This window comes from Lepeophtheirus salmonis, chromosome 13 (genome assembly GCF_016086655.4).
Source record: "Lepeophtheirus salmonis chromosome 13, UVic_Lsal_1.4, whole genome shotgun sequence".
Taxonomy (NCBI): Eukaryota; Metazoa; Arthropoda; class Copepoda; order Siphonostomatoida; family Caligidae; genus Lepeophtheirus; species Lepeophtheirus salmonis.
In genome coordinates this window covers 22,902,968-22,929,922 of record NC_052143.2, presented here as the reverse complement: position 1 = coordinate 22,929,922, position 26,955 = coordinate 22,902,968, and the positions used below count along the sequence as shown (strand labels likewise).

Below are 26,955 nucleotides of genomic sequence, written 5' to 3'. Positions count from 1 at the left end.
TATTTGTTTGCTCAGGGGAAAAATAAATGTTAAATGGACTGTAATTGATGTAGTGTTGCGTGTTGCCATTACATCAAAAGAAGTTATGAATGTACATTGTACATAAAATATTGGCTTTTACATCATCAATTTTGATGGCTAAGGAACAGATTAAACATTTCTTATGTATACATATGTAATGTTTTTGTTAGAAAGGGGTATCAAACATAATGATTTTTTAAAAGGCTCTTCGCCTTGTAGGAATTGTGCATATGTACTACCCTTCACCTCCTGCCCATAAAGACACCATATTTATTTATTTACATTTTTTTGGACATTTACATAAAAAACTCTTTAGGTACATTTGTTGCTACTCCTGGTTCGATCGTCTCTCTCTCTCTCTTATCTTTCTATCCCTTTCTTTTTCATCTTCTGTAGATGTGTTTTACCATGGTTTTTTAATCAAAAACTACACACCTGATCATTGAATTAATTAATCAATATATAGATATGGTGAGTGCCTTTTATATATATGTATTTATATTTTTGAAGATTGATTAAAATCACATCCCTCCTAAAAAAATAACAATAATAATAAAAGTTATCCTATAACTGGACAACTTTTTTTTTGTGCTCTGTTTTGTTTGCTCACCATACAAAATACATCTCAAAACACACACATAGGAGACATATATCTATATTTTTAAATACATACATCTACAAAAATGCGTGCTTCTTTAGATACATTTGATAATATATCTTATAAATAAATAATTAAACTACTATTTGTATAATTGGGGCTCTATTGATAATATAAAAAAATATGAAGCTTAAATAACATGTACAAACAGAGCTCCAACACCACGTCTGAAATAAGAGATAAAAAAAAATGAAGAAATCATTTGCCAAGTTTTTTATTTATTTATTATTTTAGAGGAGGGAATTTTTTTTAAAAATAAATATATGTTTATGAGCATTGTATATCTACAATATTCATAAATAATTATGTATTGAACTCTCACCCCTTCTCCTTGTACGAACATATAAATAAGGACGTCTTTTCTTGATGGAATCTTGTCATATCATATAGTATGTCTGTATCCTTAGATATATATAACATATCAATGAAGGAGACTTTCTATTTAATCTATTAAGATTGATCTGATTCCCCCCTTTCGTTTTCTCTTGTGTATTTTATATATTATCAAAAAAAATTGTGAATGTTTAAGTTTTTTATTTTCATATTCAGAGTCTGTAAATCTTGTTCATACTTCCCATATATATAACATATAACCAATCTATGGATAAGTGTAATTAGAAGGAATGAGTAATTGTCTAGGTATATACGTATATATATATAAAGAATAATGGAATGCCAGACTCTACAAAAGAGAAGGAAAAATAAGGCATGGGTCAGACACCTGGGATTGACGTACTTACATACATAAAAGGGGCTTTTAATCTCCATTCGTATCCATTTTTCTCATTACTTTTTTCTCTTGTTTTTTTTTTGGTTTTTGTATTGTTATTGTGCAGTAAACAACTTTTTATTCCTTGTCTTGAAGCTTTTAAGACGTTTTACTTATACATTTCTTGTCTATGTATAATGTGCTTTAAGGAACAAAATTATTTTATTTTTAAATCCATTCGTGTCAGTAGAAACAGACAGAAAGAGAGAAAGAAGGGGTCTTAGTCATATATACCTATCTATCTACAATGTATGGATATTAAATGAATTGACAACAACACGCAAAAAAATAACAAAAAATCAAATCAAAAGCATGACTCTCTCTCTCTTGTGTGTGTGTGGTGTATTTGAATGTATATATTGTGACTACTGCAAATGGTCATCTGCTCCTGTTTATGTATGTGGAGCAAAAGTAGCAAAGTAGATTTGACATGCCTTTGATCTTATATTTGTGCTTAAATATAACTGACAACGTATGAAAATTCCATACAATTTCATATTTAATAAATAATAAGTAAAAATTAATAATAATTTTTATTATTATTATTAATAATAACAAAGATTCTTTCGTGTAGAGGACGAAGAATGGTTGTTCGTGCTCTCCTTATCATTATTTGTTGTTATTGTTCAAGTGTGCCTTCAGGCATCAGAGATATAAACGAAAGTTCTATTAAAAAATATTTGTCTCTCTTATTAAATTCCGCGATTTATTTTTTCCCTTCTTGTTGCTTTTGCTTGCCTCCACATCTTATATACATCACATATATATAAGATGTTGTTCTTACATTGTTATATGTACAACCCACCAACGAACTTACTTGCTTTCTTGAAAGTATATCTTCATCATCCTCATTACTATTTTGATGATTACATAAAGCGTCGACGACGAAAAGAAACGTCGTCATTTCTATTTAGGTATAAATAAATATTGCCTTTTCTTTCTTTCTTGTCCCCCCTTCACTTTGCCTTCAAAGAAAGTCATCCTTCCTTACATATAAGCAAGCTTCTACTTCTTTTTTTGGGTGCGAGAAAGAAGCAGTCAAAAGAGAGAGAGAAGAAATGAAGAAAAGTTATTTGCTTGTATTTTCTACTGCTTTTCCCCCCTCTTCATCGGGGAGGACGTCCTTAAAGTCACTCGAAGGATCCATCTCTAAATACTTTTATCATTATTTTCTATGGTCATACTTTTATATGTATTTATCTATATAAAAGGTTAAACCTAGAGCTACGTACGTACATCAATGGAAATTTTATTGTTGGGATTTTTCTTCATATTAAATATCGATATTCCAATAGCGTCAGGATATACCTATACCTATGTATATGGGTAGATATTTAGTCTCCTTATACTTCTATTAGGACTATAATGTATGTATAGACGTAGGAAATGATCTCCTTGTAGGCTAAAAACTAAAATAAAATGCAAAATTGGACTTTAAAATATAACTATTCATATCATTTACACCAGAGGTCGAGCAACTTTTTTTAGCGTTGTCCCTAAAGGAACTTGAAATAAAATAGTGCGCAAGACTATTTTGAGGGGAGGGGGCTTGGTTTTAGCAATTTTTTCAAAAAAAAAAAAAAAAATCAAATATTAAATTTTTTTTTTAAAAGTTTCAAAATTCCATAGCTATTCACAGAAACATTACATTTTTTCGAAAAATAAATTTTGCAGAAAAAATTTCAAAATCCAAAGCTATTCACAAAAATTTAATTTATACCGCTAATTTCCCATCAAGTTGTCTCATCTGTACCATAAAAAAAAGTAATGTAAAAAGCAAAAAATATAATTTTTTTAGGGGGGCTACAGCTCTACCAGCCCACCTCCTGTGGACGCCCCTATAATGGCATCTTGTTTATTTCATTTAACAGTAGGAAGTATTATTCCTATTAAGCCCCATTTGGGGTAATTTACCCCTATTCCCCGACCACTGATGTATACCTATTTTCAACAAAAAGCTTTGAGTTTTAAAATAGCGAAAAGAACTTGAATCTGTGTATTATAGTTTTTTTGTGAAGAATTGGAGAATGATAGAAAAGAACTAAAAGTTCTTGAGCAATAAATAAAAGTAGTTTTTTTTTGTTGAATAGTACTAATAACTATTTCAATACCATTTCTGGGCAATATTTACCTTAAAAATACATTGATTTGGAACATCACTTTTCAAATTAGAATACGGTTTTATTCTTAGAAAAAACAATCCCCCCCTTGCCCTCTCATTCTATTATGGAGAATGGTTGTATGATTAATAAATGTACATACAAATGTGGTTTGATTTGAAGGTAGAGATGATAATGTCATGGATGTTATTTGTTTTGTTTTTTATGGTGAATATCGCATAAAGGTCATTTTTCTTATGATTATATTATTTTTTGTGTTATGGAGTCCACAATTGAAAGGACTCTACTACCAACAAGTTGTCAATTCGATAATAATAAGAAATAATATATGTATAGTATAAGAAATGTCATAGGAAGGAAATCTATTTTATTTTTTTCACATGAAAAAGGGTCAAGGTTGGTCTATTACAGTTATACATTTTTCAAATAATAACAATAAGTTCAGTCATTCAAAAATAAAAAATACACTCTGTTAATATTGTTTTCCGTTTTTCCTATAAAATATATGTATGTAGTTTTCTGGGGAAACTCCTCATAAGCGTCGAAAAAATCTATTTTTACCGTAAGTGACGGTGCTTTCTCCTCTCTCTTCACAAAACGATTGTTGCAGTAGCAGTTACTATTCGTGAGAAGGGAAGAAGAAAAAGAGAAGAAAGAAAAAAAACTGATAACCCAACGCAGTTTTTTTCTTTATGCATGGGATATTGGAATCTTCGAATTCCGATGAAAATGAAGTTTTATTGTTATATCGATATACGCATTCCCCCCCCCTGTCTTCCTTTTTAGAGTCTATATATGTACTATGTCTTTGATCCATGTGTGTACTTTGACTTGATTTTGCTATAAATCTAATGAATTTCTTTGTTTTGTTTTTCCAGTCATGCAACAGTCGGCTACGGAAAAGGAGCGAGGGAGATCAGGTGAGTTTACAACAAAATTGCATCATCAACGTAAATATTACCTTAATCTTTTTGCAAATAGTTTATACAATATTATTACTACTTATTACTCAAGTTGTAAGACAAATTCCGTTTGTTTTTATGTTGTTGGTTTTTGCTTCTTTTTTTTTTACAGAAGATGCTACAGAGTCAAAAGAAAGAAGCGATATATAGGTACATATACAAACAGAATCATCATTTTTTTCTTTCCCTCCTACAAAAAATAAAAGTCTTGTGTTAGCAGAGAAAGAAAGGCTTCTAATTCGTCGCTGAAAAAAAAAAAAACACCTCATTTTCGCCTCGTGCGGAGAGAGGTGGGGAAAGCATTTTTTTGCTTGTTTCCTTCTGTTTGTGTATGTACATGCTATAACTCCCCTTTTGTAGCATCTGCCTCTTTTACTAATAACAATTATAATAAGCTACAATGTATGGTTTTTAAAGTCTCATCTGCATGTCCTTTCAAAAGCAAGCATGTCTCTCCATATATATAAATATTTTTTTTTTTTTGGTCCTCTTCCATTTATTTAATTTTGTTCGTTTTTTTATGTTTTTATCCACATTTTTTTTTTTACAAAAAAAAAAAAAAATGTCTGCTTTGTTGTTGTTGTCGTTACAACCGGAAGACCTTTAAAAATCCAAGTCCTTCGTTCCATATACCCCACTAATAAGTATGAAAAAAACAACTTGTCAACACACATTTTTTTAATTTTAAGTTTATAATATTCTTTCTTTTGTATCAAACCCTTTGGTTTTGCTTGATTTGTCAGGAGTAAGTATGTTCTGTATTTAAAGCCACAAAAGAAAGGTCAACTATAGATTATATACCCACAATAAGTAGAAGGGGAAGGATGTGTAACCTCAGGCTTTTTTTTTCTTTTTCTAAATAGTAATCATGCAATGGAGGAAATTAATCTGCTAGGGTGGTTGCATTGCATTAATGTGAACCATATGATGACCAAACAAGGATTGTTTTTACATGAATTAGTATGTTAAAGGAAATAGTCAATTAGGAAGGTGGGGGGGGTATAATCCTATTTACATAAAATGTACCCCTTATTTAGACACATAGAATACAAAACTGACTTTTTATGTGTGTACAGTGTGATTTTTTATCTTTTATTCCCTATTTATTTTATTATTTTATTTGTAGTATTTCTCAAACCACCTTTTTTCTATAGATTATACCTACCTATATGTAGAACTAAAAAAGAGTTTGAAAAAAAATTCTAACACAGAGGGAGAAAGGGAGAGAAACGAAGAAGTAGAAAAAAAAGAGGTTATTTTATCGGTTTTTATTGTTTTTATTATTATTATTATCGAAAAAAAATTGAGTAAAATGTGAAGGGAGAAGAAGAAAAAAAAAAACCTTATTCTTCTTGGAGGAAAAGTATAAGAAAACAGGCGAAGAAAGAGATCGAGGAGTTCTTCTAGGTAGGTGATGTGACTAAATAATAACCAAGTGCCTAATGAATAGGCACACATGCAAAGGCGCCCGCAGGTGGAGGGCTGGAGGTGCTTTAGCCCCCCTCCCTCAAATTAAGGATTTTTTTAAAAAAGAAATGTTATATTTGAAATTTAATTATATATTTTTTATTATAAATAATTTCATTTTTTCTAAACAGTTCTGGATTTTTGATTTTTTTTCTCCAAACAATTTAATTTTTTGAGAAAAGCTATAGAGTTTTGAATTTTATTTCTCCAATTTTTTACATTTGAGATTTAATTTTAGCAATTTTTTCCCAAAAAAATTAATGATCTGTGAATAGGTATGGATTTTTGAAATTTTTCTCCAAAAAATTAAATGATTGAAGTTATTTTCCAAAAAATTCCAGAAATCAACCAAATATAATCATGCGGACGCATCTGACATGTATAAAGAGACACATATTTGTGACCTCCCCCACAGCTACGCTTCCTCCGTCCTTTTAAGAGATGAGAAAATATTTTGATATAACGTATTTTTTCTATCCTTTTAAGTAATATTTGTTTAAAATAAAATTCACATTATGATTACTTTAACTCTCTCAAGGGGTTAAATGGTTTATATACCATATATGTACATTGTAAATACATATATGGTTTATATTATAAAAGATAGATGGAAGGGAAGTGACCTTTGAGGGGGGGGGGGAAGAGAAAAAAACTCACACTAAAAGAAGAAAAAATAATAAAACATTTGCATATTATATTGAACATAAATTATTATCAAAATAGGGGAAAGTCGTCTTATCTTTTTTTTTTAAATCATATAAATAAAGTATGAACATACATGTCTTCTTTAAAAAAATAAAATAACATAAGTAAGTAAGTATAGGGTTGTTAATACAGAAAGAACCTTTATACATAGAGTGGAAAGAGATGAAATCCTTATCATTTTGACATTGAAGAAATCGTCTTTTTCTACATATGAATGATGTACGTGTCTTGAATTAACTAAACAATATTACTCATTATTGAAAACACATATGTGTACGTTTGTAGTCTAAGAAAAGCTTCATTACTCATTACTTATATCACAAATATACGTACGTACATGTATTTGGTTTGATTCCATATCTGTACATATACAATATATATTATGTTGTAGTATAACCCATTTAGTTATCGTTTGATACTCATATTATGTTCAGCGTACATTTAATGAAAAAACTGACACTTTGACAATTTTTTTCTCAACTCTACAAAAGAAAAAGCTTCTCTTTCATTTCTTAATTTCCTCTATTTCCATATCATTTATTTGTATACTTCTCAACTGATATAATATGCGTAAATGGTTGAGAAACTCAACCACTCATTCAATCACAGATCATACAGTTAGAAAACAAACCATTTGTTGTTTCCCTTAATATTACAATATTTTATAGTTTTTTCAATTGCTCATTGAGTGACTCTCCCGGTGGTGTTCCTTTTGTTTTCGTATTTATTATTTTTAAATAATTCCTTTACAAAATAGATGAATCTATTACAAATGATCTTATCAGGTTCAAACTTCAAAATAAAGTTGTCACTACTGTATTTATGCTCACCATATCTTTCAAAGTATTTGTAATATAATTTCATTATCTCCATGACTTTTATGAATGTATCAATATATTATCTGGCAAATCTTATATACCAACTATAATCTAAATTTAGTGCCTCATTTTTTGTAAGACAATAAACAATTTTGAAATACCCAAATAGGATTTTTTATTCTAAGAGGCAAAATGTAATATGTCATCAAAATAACTAACTTTCCAATCGTTAATAATACACCATGGAATAGCTGAATTAAAATCATAAATAGTTACAAAAAAATTATATTTGTAGCGTCGTCTATTTACAAAGTATTTGTATGTTTGCCAGCAACGTTAAACGTCAAATATGTGTTGATAAATTATAATATTACATACATGGGTAAGTATAAAGGACTAAATTGGTTGTCATACTCAAAAATTATTTTTTTTATACAAGACCAAAGTAATAAAAAAATATTAATAATTAATTAATCAAATATTATCCATTTTTGAATAACTTAAATTAGAGTATGATTTGCACATTCATGCATTTGAGAAATGAATTATAATCTAAGCAATGTCAAATTCAATTGTATTCCTATAACTAGTAATGGGACCAATCACATCTTAAGATGAGATAAATATCATTCCTCCAGGTTCATTGACAACTACAATAGTCCATTAATAGATATCACTTACCAAGAGAGCATTTGTATTTATGACATATAGTGTTGGATCAGTACTATGACTGATTTCCTAATCATTCTTCCCCCTTTTTTTTATCGGTCTGATGCTGTTTTGATAAAACTTCTAGAGCAGGAACAACTTAGTAATTATTAACTACGTCATATTTTAATTGCAGTTGTTATCATAAAAGATCGGCCCTCGGATTGACACATTATAGTAGGCCTTGATATATCGTAATGAAGTTTTTTCAGACCGATCCAACGGTAACGACATATCTTTACATAATTGGGTATAAATTTATTATTTCATAAATAATGTGTTTTGAAGACAAGCGCTATAGGTTCAATAATAGCTTTGTGAATTTAACTCATTCATTTGACAATATATTGTTAGCAAATCAAAAAGCCTACAAAATGACATTGTACCTGAGATTTTGAAATGGAAATGAAGGAATGGAAAACAAAAACAATTTGTAGATATTATGTACATATGCACAAAAGAAGTGGGATGAGGGAAGGTGATTAAGTGATTAAGACATCCATTCATTCATTCCTATGTATCTACTACTACCCCTTTCTTCCATAATAATCCTTATGAATAGTAATTAAAGTGCATTTCTCTCTCTCTTTCTCTCCCCCCCCCCCTTATTTGACAAGTTGAATGCATAACCATTACATCTGTATATTGTACAAGTTACTTTGGCAGATAATAATTTGATGAATCATTTTAGTTTTTGTTTTTAGTTGATAAGTAGTAGCATATTTTATGTGTTTATTTATTTATTTTTTTCTTATGTATACATATATTTATTTAAATGTACAAAATTATATTATCGGTTTTTTCCCTACGTTTTCCCCCTCTCTTCTTCTTCTTCTCCTCTCTTAGTTGTGCTTTTTTCCCGATATTTTTATTATTATTTTCCCTCTCCTTCCTCTCTCTTACCTATATTATACCTACATATAAGTATGTAAGTATTAAACTACCAACTACTTTGCAAAAGCGCTACTTTCAAATATTAAAAGCTATGCATGCTTTGTTCTGTACATACTACAATATCTATGTTGATAATAATGTCTCGTATTTGGGGTCTCCAGCAAAAATAGCTTTTCTCCTAGAATCGGTATCAAAAAATGACTTTGGCAAAGTTTGCGACTTCTTAGGTCATTAACATACCATTCAAATATGAAGAAGGGGGATTTTTGGGTCAAAATTGCCCATTTTTAAGCCCTTGTACCTAATGTTGTGTCGGCTCTTATTTATTCAGTCTTAGAACGTGTCCTATTGGTCCTTGTGACCTGTCCTTAGTACTGCCACTACTAGAACTGATTAAACAAAGAATAAATAAAGTTGAGTGACGTCATCAAAGACCCGGCTTCATAAGTTTTTGGGAATGATATGCAGGACTGAAGTCCTTAGTTCTAAATAAGATCCGACACAATACTACTTCTACCGTCTCCAAGATATTATAAGGTCTAAAATGTTGCCAAAGATTTGTAGTGCCCCTTTTTTATCAAATGTAGCATCGCAAAAAGCAATCCTAGTTGAAAGGATAGTAGCTGAACAAAAAAGAAGAGTATCATACAAGAGGGAAACTGCACTTTATATAGCACATCTTAAACCCCTTAAAGTATCTAACAATAAGGTGCACGATATTTCTTTTATGAATAGTTAAAGATATATTAAGTACAATTTTTGACTTATTATATCCTATTTGTAACGCTGAAAGAAACTTAGCCAAAGTCAGTACTTTGATTGTGTCCATCAGAAAAGGTGTTTGTAGAGGGGAAAAAATATGAAACCCATGATGGAACAGTCTACTGTAGTGTACATATTAGTTTAACTAAAACCTAGGATTCCATATAGTATTACAATTAAATAATTCCTTATTAGAGTTATATATTAATTACATACATATATAGTATCTTATTATATTTTTAAAGCTAAAACGTCTTTTTTTTCTCTCTTTCAAACTCTCTTTATCTTAAAATACTAACATCTAAAATTTTCCCCTTCTCTATTTCTGTTCTTTTTCTATCTCTTTATTCCTTTAGGTGAGTCAGCAGCAGCGGCACATAGCAACTCTGCTTCAAATAAAAATCGAAGAAAAATCCCTTATAACTCTTGCCCACCTGCACATTGGTAAGTCTTTAATAATAAATGAGCTACCTTCACACCAACGACACTGAGCTACTATATCTCCTTTTGCTTTAAGAGAGGTACCCATATCTTTGTAGCTGGAGGATCATCATGGATCAAGGATATTTCCTTCTCTAACTATCTCTAAATCACTTTTCTACTATCCTATTCTTAAACTTATTCTGTTTTACTTACATATTATACAGTGGAGACGTAGTACTCCAACGTTATTCGTTACGAAATAGCAGTGGATATTTAATCTTGACAATCATTTCTACTCTTTTTTCCATCTGTATATAACAAATAAAAACGAAATTATGTTGATTGACAAAAGGGAGGGAAATTGATTTGTATTTAAATTTTGTTAGTTTTTTGAACTAAATAAAAGGTAAGGATATAAAAAGACAAAATTCACCCATCATACATTAGGTTCCACATCAAAAAAGCCCTACCTAAATATATCATTGTACAGAGTCTATACTTTGTTTTGAATGATTTACTTACTTTAATTTGATGCACTTGACTTGTGTGCAGTTTGACTTTAAATGTGACAATTGTTATTTGTTATTGATACAGAAAACGTATTTATTCATGAAGCTTGCAAATAAAAAACCTACGGACAGGGTATATATTTATTACTATTAAATGAATGAATATATATATATTTGTCTTACGTTTAGAAAGAGACAGGACGAATGAAGAATATATTCGTATGCATAAAACACAAATTAGTTCATTAATAAATAGTTGTATGAGGGGATGTAGATACTCATGGTGCCATAAAACTTAAAAAGCGACCGTAGTCCTAATTATTAGAGGCCAAACTAGATTGTATGGAAAAGTTTCAATATATATATATTTCTAAAATGATTTGAGCCTCATTTTATACCTTTGATTAAAACCGTAGCTTTATTGAAATTATAAAATTATGTTTAAAGGTAAAGAGGTTAAGAACCATTGATTGAAAGCTTAGAATTTACATTTAGAAAAAAAAAGTAAAATAGAGCGACACTTTGCTTAGTAGACAACGTGCATAGGAGAAGTGATTCCCCTGAAATCAATGTGCAAGAGTTCGAATTTCGCTTACTCATAGAGAAGGAAATTTATGTAATAACATATGATATGTAAATTGACTTAAATATATTTCTTATGATTAATGGAGCACTATAATGTGTATTTATACCCAATTGGTGCAACTCCAATATTGTAGTGTTTGGCTTTAGAGACCGTTTGGTTGCGATTTGTGAATCAACTGTAGGTTCTTTGTTCATACATGATTATTAATCATCATTCGCAGAGTATGAAAAACAAAAAACAAGAAAAAGAAATAAGGTCTATTATCCCTGAAGGCAATCCCTCCCAATTCCTGTTATTGTTGATTCTTTATCTCAAATAAAAATTAATAATGACAAAAATAAACAAACCTATACAAAGGTATGTAGGGAGATGATGATAAAACCAAGAGCCAGGGAAATAATAAAAAGTAAATCATGGTTTTATACATTATATATAACATTCATGTACATAATTTCTTCTTTTTCTCTGCCTACAACTTCTTTTCTTTATTGACAATTCAATTACATATTATTATGTGTGTACATACTTTGAAGCTCCTTGGGTATTACGTATTTGACAGCGAACAAACAGTCACACTTATGTATATAAGTAGTTGCATATTATAAGTGGAATACACACTACAGCACTCTACATAACCGTAATAAGTAATCAGTTGGAGAGAGTCTAAGAAAGAGAAGAGAAAATAACCATCTGATTAATGATTTCGACCACTTTTTTTTTTTTTGCTATAACAAATAATGAAACTTTTTTTTTAAAGTTTCTAATTAAAAACACCTTCTTCAATTATAATAATTACTTTTTATCATTAGGGGAAAAAAGTAGTTGTGTTAGATAAAAGACCCTATAATAAATGGTTGGTTGTATTGATATGTTTTAAAAATGAAGAAGAAAAAAAACTTGGGAATAAATTAATGTCTTAAACAATTTCTTGGCCCATATTTATGGTTGTATATACAAAAAATGAGAATATTGATTTTTCCTCTTTATTTTGCATACTTAATTAATTCTTATTAAAGAAAATGGGGAGATGGGAGGAGTGGCGGCGGGAAGACAGTAATTCAGTTGGTATGTATAGGATGGTTTATACATATAACCAAAAAAAGGGAGAGAAGAAAAAATGCAAAATAATCATAATAATTTATCAAAAATGTCATATCCCTGTATAGTTTTAACTTAAATTAAAAATCGGGAGGGAATAACTATATACCCATTTAGTAGTTATGTACTTAAGATGAGAAAACACACTTCTGGACTCGCACTCCCCTTACAAAAAAAAAAAAAAAAAAAATACTTTTAAACGACTCTATATTTAAAAGATAATTTTTTTTTTGACAAAAAATAAATAAATAAATAAAACTTTGGGGTTCTTGTGTGGGGAAAGCAATTTATAATAGAGTTATTTCTTTCTCTCAAAGGGATATCCTCAGCATTATTTACACTTTAAAATGATAAAATTCCACATTAAATAATAGTTGTATAAAAGTTTTTTTGGTTCTCTATATCCCCCCCCCCCTTTTCAAAAAACCATTATTGCATTATTTGAGCCACCTTCTACTAAAGAAACAAAAAAAAAAAAAAAAGGTCAAAGTTATAATTTGATTCATTTTGTATGTATACTTCATATATATTATTTGAAAGCGGGGGGGGGCAAAAGTTTCCGTATCTTTTTACCTACCTATTTAAAAAGGAAGCCCCTGTCTTAAAAACCTACTTACAAACACACACACAATATGAAAAAGAAGCAATTATTCGATCTTTGAAAAAGAAAAGGAAAAAAGTATTAGACAGACAATAGAAAGGTTCCTTGCGTGACCCGTCGAAATAAATGTACAAATATATATGTATGAAGTTTTTCATTTTCTGAAAAACAAAACGAGATTTTAAAAACATCACTGTGACATGGAAGGAATATATATTTATATATAGACACACTCTGTAGTGATGGATGAAGGAAGGACTCCAGATGCTTTCACGTTCCTAAAGGAGTCATGAAACAGGAGATGGACCTTTATTTAATCCATATAGACAGTCCAGTAAGGGCTCTTTAATTCAGATTAAAGAAATAAGAGGTTTAAAGGAAGGATCTTTTAAACCTTGCAACATTAAATTTATTATTTATGTACATGGAACGTCGTTAAAGGCCTAAAAAAAGAGTTGATTAATTATTGAAAAATATTCATGAATTAAATTGCTTAAAATTTTATGATAGATAAAAACTATAGCCTCTACTAAATTATTTACATAAACTCACCTCGAGACATCCTTTATGGACAAACTACGGCTTAAGCCGCTTAAATAGCACAAAAATATGCTTAAATGCAAGTTTTTGATCCACTATTCTCATTTTTTGCAATCAGTAGTTTGTTTGGGACATAGTCTTGCAGTGAAAACATTTCATGGCTCGCACAGTACATCGGGTTGGCACGAACTTTCTTATGGATATATTTAAGATAAATAGAATTTAAAATTGGGAATATTTTCTATTCATTTAAAAAAAAAAGACATACTAATGTTAGAAATTCCTCAAGGATAGTTCTAAGAGTTTTATTTGTTGGTATAAACATGAGTAAATAAAAAAAGTTGAATTAAATTTTAATGATAAAAATGTAATTCCTAGGAAAAACTTTTTATAACTGGCAGACAGAGTGACTGACTGACTGAGTTTTCTTCTTATAATTACATACATACATTATCTATAATTATAATCACTGAAAGAAAATATACGGTACAGCTCTGAAACAACCCGTCATGGCTTTTGACAAAATAAAAACTACAAACAAGAAATCTTCTTCCCTCTTCAATTAGTATGTAAACATGTTGATAATTATGAGTTTTGAAGGAATAATGAGGATTATTATAATAATTAATGAGTTTTATAACCAACTAAAGTTATAATCACAAGTCAATTGACAAAGGGGGTTAAGGGTTTGTGTGTCTGCAAAGAGGGGCAAAAAGTTATTTCTATTGAAGAATTATTTACACAAGGATAAAAAGATCGATATTAATTGAGTTAATTTACCCTTTTCTTCGTCTGTTTTGTATGTGTTGTGTATTTTCGCAAAAAAAAAAAAAAAAAAAAAAAAGGCTTGAGGTGAAAAGCTCTTACTTTTTCTGATTATCATTTGTTTTATTTATTCGGGAAAATGCATTTCTTTTCATTTATTTATTTACTTATTTATTATATATAAATAAGTATTTTTAGTAGTTGTAGTTGTGGTGGTGGTATGTATATACATACCGGGTGTACATTTAATTCTGATACAATATAGATTAATGAAACGTTTGTATACTTTTATCTTAAGCATTAATACATAATCACTTGATATTTTGACATATCCTACTACAAAAAGTATAATACTCATATTTAATTCAATATAAAGAAGACAATAACGCGCTTCGATTGGCTTTGAATTATCAAATAGAGCTTAATAATATAGCTTGGCTCATGCTTTGCCTTAGTTATTTGAGTTAGTTTTTGAGGGCACAAGTTTAATACATGCCCTGGCCTCAATATGTTCCGATATCCTGTAATTATGAGGGAGGGTTGATGTCAGATGAGAATGGAAGCAAAAAAAAAAAAAATAATAATAAGCCAATAAAAATAACACTTAAATACAAACTTTTCGGATTGGGTTTTAGAAGTATAGACATTACCAAAGTCCTCTTCTCCCATCAGACGTATTCTTTGTACACTTGATCGTGAAATTTTAGTTCTTTACAAATTTTGCAGACTTTGGTATTTTTACTCAACATTGCTATTAAGACTGATTTCCTAATTAGTCTTCCCTCCCCCGTCAGTCTTTATATTATGGGTCCTATCTTTATTTCCATTCAACGGTCCTAAATATTGATTAATCGGTCCTTTTTTTCCTAGTTATCTTTTTATTTTCTTCACTCCTAGTTAGAATTTAAATAATGAAGGATGGATAGTATAATATGTTCTACCCACAGCTTAAAACTTAACTTAAAACTTCAGGTATCTTGTCTCTTTGAGAAAGGTTATGATAAAACTTCAGCAACTGAAATGGCGTAGTTAGTAACTATATCATTCCAGTTGTTACCATACAAGACGGACCATTTCTAGAGCTGACAAATTTTATTAGGAACAGTCTTTCAAGTTTTTTAAGACCTATCCAATACTGCTGAGGTCTAGTTAGGAAAGTGTATCAGAACTAAATTTACACCCTGTATATATATTTATGTATGTAGCTATACAGCAATAGAGAGTCAATTGTCAAATAAAAAAGAAGAAGTATTGCTTGCTATTTCATATTTGATCGTCAAAGAATGAAAACAAAAAAAAATCCTTTACTTACTCGGAATTATTTTGCTGTTCTTTAAAAAAAATACACACGTAATAAGAAAAAAACAAAAAATAAGGTTTATTGGTGATGTATATAGTTTGCTTTTTAGACTCACAAAGTTATTGATGATCCTCTGTCTTTTTATTTCCCCTGTCTTATTAGAGAGGATTTTCTCAAATTTAAGAGGAGGGAGAAAAATAAAAAGTAAAAGAGGCATCAATTTGTCTATGTTCCACATACATCTGTAGAGTAAATAAACCGTTAGTTGGAATTGATTCTCATTTATTATTTTGAGAATAATCATAATATTATTTCCTTCTTGAAACATACTATTATCATCATCATTCTTCAAATACATACACATAAATATACATTCATTCATTTTATTAAGCAAAAACGTTGATTGCCAGAAATGAAATAATAAAAAAAACATAGTAAAACAAAAAAATGAAAAAAAAAACCTTTTTCATTTTTCCTATCGGTTTCTTCATAATATGTCTCCCTTTTCTCATCCTATATATTTTTTTGTTTTTTTTCTTCCTCTCTTCTTAATTTTTAACTAAACGTGTGAAAAGGCAATTTATATGGAAATGAATCCCCCCATGGGGATTGAAAATTCCCTTCTGAGGTTCTATATATATATGGATTGGATATCCTCTTCTCCTTATACATATTATGCAGTCATTGTTTTCCATTTATGTAGTACTCTGTATCTTCAATTCTATGAAAAATTGATTCTAAATGAGCTTCTATGTAACTATATAGAAACAAATTATGATTCAAAGTTACTCAAACTCTTATTACATAAATATATATATGGGTAGGATTCAGTACAATTTGTAAATTATTCGTTTTAAAATGTATTAATTAATTCCAATATGGCTCATTCTAATTACCAACTATTAATTGATGCTACCATTTTATTTAGAGTGATTAAAACTACATGGTTATTATCAAGGTTAATAGAAATACAAGATTATACCATAACGCGATTCTCGACTTTTTAATAGCGGCGTCAAATAAATTATACTGTTAGTGTTAATCATACAATTTCTAGTATTATATGCTGTTAATATTCCGTTATTATACTCTTTGACGTCAAAATATGTCTGTCTTGCCCAGTAGTGGTTATGGTACATCAAATTGAAAATTCTAGCGAGCCTGATTACATGAAAGTATAAACTTTTATTTATATTAACCTTGGTGATTATATATTTATGGGTGCATAACTATGGACATTGGAACTTTAAAATGTGCCACAACGTACTTATATTTTAGTAATTAATATTAAAATAGTGAAAACTTACTCCATTAATAAATGAATATTCAGTATTCATTTAAAGCAGTATCCTAATTTCCAGTACTGTAAATCTTTCATTTAAAATTCTTCTTCTTCTATTTTTTTGGTTACAACTTGTAGAATTTTCATATACATACAAGTTGCAACTTGTACAACATCGCAACATGTACACAACATATATCTAATAGTTTGTAGACTCGGTCCAAGGTGGAATGTTTTTCCGCTTCCATTTTAAACGATAAGACTTCATGAGGCAAATAGCTTACAGAAATGTGGAAACGAAATTTAATCATGAACCAATTTTTTCCAATCTCAATCTATTTACCGATTTTCTTCCCATCTGGATTTTTGAAATATACAAATTTAATTTATTTAACACAGTTATACTGCACTGATGTTCACAATTTTGAAACACTCATTAGGCAATGAACAATTCAGCTATAGAATCGATTTGGCATAATTTTAAATGATATCCAATTCCTATGTAAAACAAATATAGACCGAACTTTTCTTTTAGACTGTTCCAGACAGAACTTCTTTACAGGAGGGAATTCGTTCGGTACACTAAAAATCATAAATAAAAAAAAGACTTTTTTTTTTGGTGTGTAGATCAAATGTAACACAACAAAATCAGTCCAGATCAAACTTAGATATAATTAGTTCTTCATGTTGCGAGACCAAAGGCCAACACTAATATTATAATATAACTACTTACTTACATATTATATGAAAGCAGTAGTTTCTCCTTTTGGAATTTACATAAAAGTGTTTTATTTACGACCATCTAAAATAAGAATAAAATAATAAATTATTGCCATAGGAAAGATGTATAAGTAAGGGAAGAGTCCACCAGGGTGGTGGGTATTAGTAGTATTAGAAGTAGGAGTAGCCGAGCCCCCCTTCCATCTTCATTCTGGAAGGTAATTTATCTATGAATGTAGGAATGAGTGTAGCTGTGAATTTGCAGGTATTCCACTTGGTCGTCGGTAGAGCATACATAGTATATATGAGTAGGAGAAAATTGAAATATGGACATGGAAGGATGGTTGTATAAATAAGAAGGTGGTGGGGGGGAGCGGAAGGATTTTCTTTTCTTTTTTCTTTATTTTTTAAAACTTGAGGCTAAATAGGAGGTGAAGGAAGAAATAGGGTGAATTATTCTACTTTTTGTTTCTCCTTCTTTATTTTCTCCCCAATCAGTTTTTCTCAGACACCTGCTGAGCATTTACCTTCCTTATTATTATTTATACATATTTATATATAGCTACCTATTCGTTCATATGAGCGATGTCTTAATCCATAGATATGTGCATACATCTTAATATACTTTTAAGCCGTCTCTCCTCATTTCCTCTCCTTATCCCTTCATTCTCATGCTTATTCCAAACCATTTCTTTTAATGTCTTCTACTTATGTACCATAAATACATGCCCAACAGGATTCATAAGCAACATTATTATCTAATATTTATCATGGGAGAAACAAAAGAAGTAGCCTACGCTCTTCATACGCATATATAAACGTACTGAGTGCATAACACAAAATATTCGATTAAATGGTTTGAAATTTAGCAACTAACCCAAAAAGTATAATACAGGGCAAATTTGTTTTACATTCTGTCAAAAAATTCCCTGGAATTATTAATCTAAATTGCCTACGCTGAAGGGATTTGAAAACATTCTTTTTCCCTGTCGGCATCACTGTCTTTCATTATGATGACAAGTTTGAGCGCAATCTGTAGACCAGTTTACTTGCAATCAACAAAATTATTGGACGAAAAAATCGTCATACCAGCTTAAGGGAGTTATCAAATTGCCTTAACATCTCTCACCAGTCAGTTTGTACCATTCTGACTGAAAATTTGGGTATGAGACGCGTTGCTGCACGGCTTAGTCCAAAATACCTAAATTTTCTCCAAAAACAATACTGTGAGGAAGTCTCTTTGGACATGCTTGATCGTCCGAATTCCGACCCAACTTTCACGGAACGCATCATAACTGTTGATGAGACGTGGGTTTATGAGTTCAACATGCAAACAAGCCTACAATCATCAGAATGGGGGGATAAAAAATTCATAGTAAAAATCGTTGAGCACTAGTGAGGTAGATTGAATTATCCAGTTGTTGCAAGTAAACTTGTCTAAAGAATGCGCTCAAACTTAGCATCATAATGAAAGACTGTGCTGCCGACAGGGGAAAGAAATGTTTTTAAATCCTTTCTGCGCAGGCAATTTAAATTTCCAATTCCCGGAACTTTTTTGACAGAATATATATTATTTATTATACAAGAATAAAGCAAAGAAAAATAATCTTCTTGACGATTCAATTGGGTCAAAAGAGCATCGCCCAGATCAATTTTTCACTCTGTTTTGCGATTGTACCATCTTAGAAATGCTTCTGGATTAGATAATCAAAGAAAATGACATGGTCATTATCAACAAAGAGTTGATAAACTATCCTAAGAATGCTGTATTTGATACTTGGAACAGGTTGTGACTCTGTAGTTAAGTATAGTTGAGGATTTATATACATTGAGATACGTCATTTGAATAAAAAGTTAAGGGATCAAATCGGACATTTTTTACATACGCACTACATAAACAATATACGTAATGTGTAGGTAATCAATTAACAACCAACATGGTTGGACTATGTTACTCCATATATGATATACGCTCACACACACACACTGTTACTTAAAAGGTCCGAATGTGAAAAAATCCAGCTGTCATTCGAGATAAGGGAAAGACAAGGAGAAATTATGTACATACATAAATATGATGAGAATTTTCTTTTCTTCTAATAACGTAATAACAATAATCATACTTTGTGATTGTCTAATTTTCTTTCTTTTTGTGTGTGTGTGTGCTTTCTTATTGGTAGTATATATATATGTGAAGGAAGGTGATTCAAAAATATTGATAGAGAGAAAAAAAGGAGGGGGGGGGGGATATTGGAAAGAATCAACAGCATCAGTTGAGGAAACGTGCGTTTGGTATTAAATCAATTATCAAAACTTGCTAAATGAGTGGTCAGTATTTCTAGTTATGTAAGTAGGGACAACCCGTTATGTAGAATGAGAAAAAAGGATATTTCTTCTTCATTCGCACTTTCTTTCTATCTCTCTCATGTTGTGTTGTTGTTAATGCCTTCCCTTGTCTATAAAAAGGAGTAATTTATGGACTTGAAGGAATCCTGGGTCTAATATATGTACACTTTCATAGACAAGATTTATTATATATTTATAACAAAATAAATAACTAAATCTACTACCTTCAACCCAAGATATAATAAGATATAAATCTTATCCTATTATTATTTAAAAATATATATATATATTAAGAAATAGTTACATGAAGAAAAAAGTTTGTCAAATTTCGAAAGCCCTGATCTCTGGTTGGGGGTCAGTGAGTGATGGGACTCAAATTTTAAGGGCTATTATTACTTCTTAGCCCTTGATCCCTACATCATATGTATGTAAGATGATATCCTTATATATATATAAATAGGTGGTTTAGAAGAACCAATCATCCATGAGACACGCTTTATTCATCTACATATAATGTATTTGAGGGAAAACTATTTTCTATTGTATGAAGTTGAGGGTTCATTTATCAGGATTTTCTATGAAAAATTCCATTGTTTTTTTATTTTGTGAGCCAAATGATGCATAGGTAATGCTCTACCACTTAGATTACTTTTCTCTTACATATTACATACAAGACACTTTTCCTTCTTCTCTGCCTTAAGGAGAAGAAATGAAACAATAAAGCAATCTTATTATACCTTGATTAATAGATCTCCCTTCCCAGATGTTGTTGCTGTCTGATTAATGAGAGTATGAGAACACTCGTGTTCCTCATTTCACAAAGGTGAGGTCTACATATATACGTAACAATGGGTATAGACAGATAGAAAGGGAAAAAAATATATATATGAAGGTATTATTTTATTTACTACCTCTCAAGTTTTTGCTGAAGTTGTGGTATTTGAAGGGTTTATACATATTCCATAAATATGTTTTAGCTTTGACAAACTGACGATAACAGATTATCGTAACAATAACTATAATAATCATAGGACATAATTTTTACTCTCTCCTGTCGTTTTTTTTTTTTGCTGACCATGGGTTATTATTAACATTCATATTTGGACATGGCGTTGACATTATGATTGCTATTACATAATAATTATATCATTATTTCCCCCATAGCACACACCAACACTACATACATAATATACTAAAAAGTCGATTGCAAATATGATAGGAAAATTATTATAATTCTCCACCTTTCACCCACTACTCCAATGGCTCCTTTGACATATATAATGATGGAACATATTTTACCCTCTAATAAAAAAATATAATAATTGTTTTTTTTTTACTTTTATTGGTTTTACAGCAGTGTGCAAGAGGAAAGAAGACTCATCCCCCGAACAGTCTCCTGCCCCCAAGAAACCCCGTTTGGTATTTACGGACCTCCAACGCCGTACCCTTCAGGCTATTTTTAAGGTAAATATCATTGTTTTTCCTATTCTATAAAAGTAATTCAAAAATAAAGATAAAAGTAGTTTATTACTTAATTATGTCTAGTATTTGCACCCATTTTCGTATATATAAAAGGTCACAAAAACACACTTATTATTATAATCCACCTTTTTGATGGTATGATCTGTTAATGAACCACACACTAACTCACAGCAATTGATGGTTGTACTTTGATGTATAGATATTATATTCGTTACTTATAGGTATATATAAATATGAGGAACAAAGCATAAAGGAAATTATCAAAATATATCCCCCCCCCTACCTTCCTTATTTACTTCATAAAAGGAAACAAAATGAAATATCGAAATACAAAATTCTCTTTGAGATCGAAGAAATTTAAATTAAAAAGCTCTTAGTATATAATAATACTTGTAACCTCACTTATTACTCAACCTCGATTAAAAATTCCCTAATATACGAATAAATTCTGAACAAGGGATTATCAAAATAATAAAAGTTGCAATTGCATATTATTATTATTGCAGATTTAATGTTACAAGACCCTACTGAAAAGTATTGGCGATTCAAAGGAATAAGAAGCCTTTCTATAAATCTGGAGAGTGTTTAATATCCCGGTTCGCTGACGAAGAGTTATTTATGATTAAGAAACTTAATCAGCAGACCCCATAATAGGCTCTTCGAAAACTTTCCCTCATAAAAATGAATCCTTAGATAACTCAATTAATGAGAGTTCCTTTATGTTTGCTCCTTACGATATATGTTTAATTTTAGTCTTATTTTGCATTTCATTCTTGAGCAAGTTAAATTGAATTCCTTTTCGTTCCTTATTGACAGCTTTTGAATAATAATAATAATAATAATTTAATAACAACAATAATAATTGAATCTAAATAATTGATTTCAATATATATCTATATGAAGAAATGCTATTATTATCCAGCAGTTCCTACGTATGTGTGTATGAAGTTTATAACTCCTCACTGACTGACTATTGAGTAGCTGTCATCATTCCACATACATACATAATATCAAGAGGAGAAAATGGAAAGAGTTGCGTTTGTCATAGCGTAGGACTATATCAATGTACAATACACTTGAAACTGAATGAAATCAAAATCATATTTCTATTTTTTTTTGTTTGTTTGTTAGTGTGTGACAGTTGGCGGCGGTGAATAAGAGGAATTTTTATTCATACATATCTATCAAGTCACATCTTAAAAGGAAATAAAGAAATGAATAAATAAAAAGGGGAAATGTATTCAATTGCAAAAGTTTGTTTTTATATACATATACATATATATAGACGCGTTGGCGTTTGAATTGGTCAGCTTCATAAAAAAAGATGTGGGAATAGATAGATAGAATGGCCATCCCTTCATTCAACAAATGGAAAAGGGGAGAGGGGGGGGGGAATATAAATATCTCATATTTAAGGAAATAGAAGGGAGTTTCTTCTCGATTTTCTAGCTCTAGGGATGGGAACATTGTCCCAATTGCAGTGAGCGTGAATTAATACAAAGTATACTCATTATTCCTCCTTATTTTGGAAATTCTAATCTATTAGCGAGCAGGGAGCACTAAAGTAGGTGTATACTGAAAAAATGACCGTATTTTGTATGAGATTTATCCTAGGCATGGTTTTTACGCTCACGACAATTTAGACTATATGCCCACCCCTATTTATCTCAGCTATATACATATTTAATTCATACGCAAATATTAATATGACAAACGTAACATATTTTTTTTTAGGATGAAGTGGTTGATTATATTTTTTTTACATACCTACAAAGTTTTTTTTTTTTTTTAAATATGAAAAATCGGTGTTAACATAATATCATTAGTATTATTTTGTTGTTCATGTTATTTAATGTTGTTGTTGTTGCTCACTGCCATTGTACTCACATCCCTTCACATCCACAACACTCTACAAAAAAAAAATATAAATATATAACAATTACAAGTTCATCGTTGTTCAAAAAGTACATGCAAAAATTCATCAGTGTCAAGATTCAATGTGGTGTTATGTTCACGCAATTATTCATGAGTCAAAAAGTGTTTCATGCATATTCGATGGTTGGTAGTGCATTTCTTACTTTATACGAAATAAATTTTCTAAAAGTTGACTCGCATATATGTTGCACAAAATGTAATGAATCAATGTTATTTTGGAGTGTCGATGTTTTATTTTTTTGTTTAACTCTACACATACTCGTTTATATCTCTCTCTTTATTATTCCTATTTCTTGATTTAAATTTATAAATGTTTGCAATTGTACATCAAAAAAAATTATTATAAAAAATATTTCTTTGTCCATTTTGAGACAGACACACACAATTCACATTATTCAACTTTATCTTTCTTTGTTTCTTAAATAAACAAACTCAAAAGTAGTAAAAAGTGCACACCTAAAACATTCATAGTAAGAAGGAAACGGTTAAATCTCAAAAGACACCCACTCTTATAGGAAACAAAACGACCAACAAAGGAGATTCAGGTCTCAATTGCTCGTCAGTTGGGACTACAACCCACGACAGTTGGAAACTTTTTCATGAATGCTCGTCGTCGACTTCATGATAAATGGAGTTCTGAAATGGAAGACGGTTCTCATTTTGAGGATACTGAAGACCCCTCCACTATCATTAAATCTGGGCGGTGCAGTATGAGTAAATTTGTTAATAGTAGTAACAACATCAGTGGCCAACAGCTCCTCCTTCCACTTGAATCTTCCAACAATAACAACACAAACGAGAGCAATAGTAGCAATAATAACGAGAACTGCTTTCTATCCTCTTCTTCCTCCGTCACGAATCACCATTCTCACCAGCAGCAGCAGCAGCAACACCACCACCACCGCCACCACCACCACCAAGACTATCATGCCTCATCTGACTCCATGCTTCATCCTTGTGGTGACAGGGACGTGAGTAATAATGGCGGTAGTGGTAAACAGGGGCTTGAGTCGCTTCACTCTGATCTCCTAGTTGATGATCCTCTATGTGACTTCCCACCACTCCAAGAGCAACAGCAACAACATATTTTTCATCAACCACAACAACAAACACAGCCACTTCATCTCCACCCCTCCTCTCATACTCATACTTACAATGTTCATTCTCAACCCACCTCTGAGAGTATACTCCATTCACACACCCCTCATGATGGAATCTACTCTTTGACGTCCCTATAAAGCCAATATCTAATATGTATTGCAATTACATACTAATCCAATCCTCTCTTTTTTTCTCCCTTTCTCTCTTTTCATCTGTATGTCCATGTAGGAAACGAAACGACCATCGAAAGAAATGCAAGTCACTATCGCTCGTCAGCTGGGTCTTGATCCATCGACCGTATCCAACTTTTTTATGAATGCTAGAAGACGCTCCGTCGATAAATGGAAGGATGAAAACATCCATCACGGCTCCCCACTCTCGCCTGATTCACCTCCATCCAATCATCATCAACAACAATACCACCACCACAGCCACATGCAACAACAACACAACAACAATTGTGGTGGTGGCTCTGCAAACAGCACACCCTCTTCCTCATCATCGTCCAACAATAATAATAACAACACCACCGTGACCTTAACTCGTTATCCGTCTGAGAACAAAGTCTTGATGAGCACGCCTACGGGCCCTGCAGCCGTTGTCCAGCACCTCCACACCCCTGAAGATCATCTGGGTGGATCCTCTCTTGATGGAAACGCTTTAGACTTATGAGAACTACCAAGGGCGGCGGAATGCGTTTCTGCAGGACTCAAACCAATGTTCGCCGCACCCGCCGTCCATAAACAACAGGAAATACTCCAGATTCTCGAAGAAGAGGAAGAGGATGATGATACTGAAAGAAAAAGAGCTTATGATGGTGATCATGGAAAGCTTGCCAAAATAAATAAAAACCTATCTTATAGCAACAACAACAGCCGTCATAGTTACAATAATATTAGTAAGAGCAAATTCGGAAGAAGCAGGAACAACATTCCAAGAAATAATAAAGAAAGTCGTCGATGTTGATAGTGAATATGCCAAAGCCAAAGACAGCAACAAAACAACTTAACTATTATCCCTATTATATAAACATACCTTACTTTCATATTTGTATATGCTCCCCCATAACCCCCAAACAACCCACTTGATGATGAATTAACTAAGCTAGTCTACTTTTTAATATCCTTTTATTTAGTCGTCAACATATTTATTTATTACTTAATTATTTACTCTCATTTTTTAAAAAGAAAGAAGCAACAACCCACAGATTCCCTAGTCAGTCTCTTAAAGTCAACCAAAAATAAATCACACAGCACCCCTTTTTGTTTTATTAATTCAAAGCAATTCATTATTTATTACTAATACATATTCACATACTCACATATTCAGGTATTTATCACAGAGTCAAATCCACATTCCAAGTCAATTTGCACCATTTTTTTTAAATAAACGTTAATTAATGACTAATCCCTTTGTTTGAGATTCATCTCTCTCTCTCTCTTTTGACATCATCTAGGTTATTAATACTGATGATTATTTATACAATCTACATATTCATTTAGTTTATTCAACTACCACATACACTTTTGACTTATCAGAATAATATTAAATATAATAATCAATACACATCGCTATTATATTATATTATAAATACATATTATTATATATAAATCTTTGTATTATTAATGATTCCATTCCCTTTGACACAACCCCCCTTCTCCTACCCCTGTGATATCAATATTTAATTTGATTTTCCCTCTGTCTCTCTACCATATAATTATCATTTTGAATCTGTTATTACATCATACATACGTCATATGTTGTTCACTTTATCTAGTCTCGTTTGATCTCTTTTTTTATATTGTACATGAGTCCTCACATCAGGTCACAAGACCTATATAGAGTTACAAAACCAAAGTAAAAAATTAATGCAATAATACATATTACCCTGTCAGTGCAATGATTCAACTGATAAACATTTAACCAAAGATACTTTTCCCTTCTCCCCCTCCTAGTCAAAAAACGATGATGTCATGAAACAGATCAAAGTGTATATGTGGTAGGCAGTCAATTTCCTTTCTAATCATTAGCTTGGTTTTGTTTTTTCAACCTCCCACACAAAAATCCGTTTTTTGTTTTTATATTAATTGAAACTTAAGAGGCAATTTGCACAAAAAATAATAATAATTTTATATATTATAGGTATACATTCTACTAGAAAATATGTATCTCCTTTACTCTACATAGAAGGGAAAAAATATATATTACAAAAATTGGCATATCATAGGCAACAACAACTACACTATTTCTTAGTTTTTACTTTGTTTTGTTTTTTTAGAAAAATAAATTGTTAATGAAAGCTACTACCATTTAATATCCTTATATTTTCTTCAGTATCATCAGTTCATAAATATTTTTTTTTTCTCTCTCTCTTTCTTTCTTT

General features: G+C 30.7%; 1 protein-coding gene across 7 annotated transcripts in view; it reads left to right on the top strand.

Moving 5' to 3' along the window:
- The window catches only part of LOC121127595 (uncharacterized), a 35,233-nt gene extending 9,416 nt beyond the window's left edge, over nucleotides 1-25,817 (top strand). The window contains exons 2-5 of one of the 7 annotated variants that reach the window (XM_040723014.2): nucleotides 4,447-4,488; nucleotides 10,241-10,328; nucleotides 21,409-21,518; nucleotides 24,801-25,817. In XM_040723014.2, the coding sequence (XP_040578948.1) occupies nucleotides 4,447-4,488; nucleotides 10,241-10,328; nucleotides 21,409-21,517 (239 nt within the window). In that variant the 3' untranslated portion in view covers nucleotide 21,518; nucleotides 24,801-25,817. Of the gene's footprint in view, nucleotides 1-4,446; nucleotides 4,519-10,240; nucleotides 10,329-21,408; nucleotides 21,519-23,986 lie in introns of all 7 variants that reach the window. The other 6 variants (XM_040723012.2, XM_040723013.2, XM_040723011.2 and 3 more) reach the window with 6 other exon arrangements.
- The last annotated feature ends 1,138 nt before the right edge of the window (nucleotides 25,818-26,955 follow it).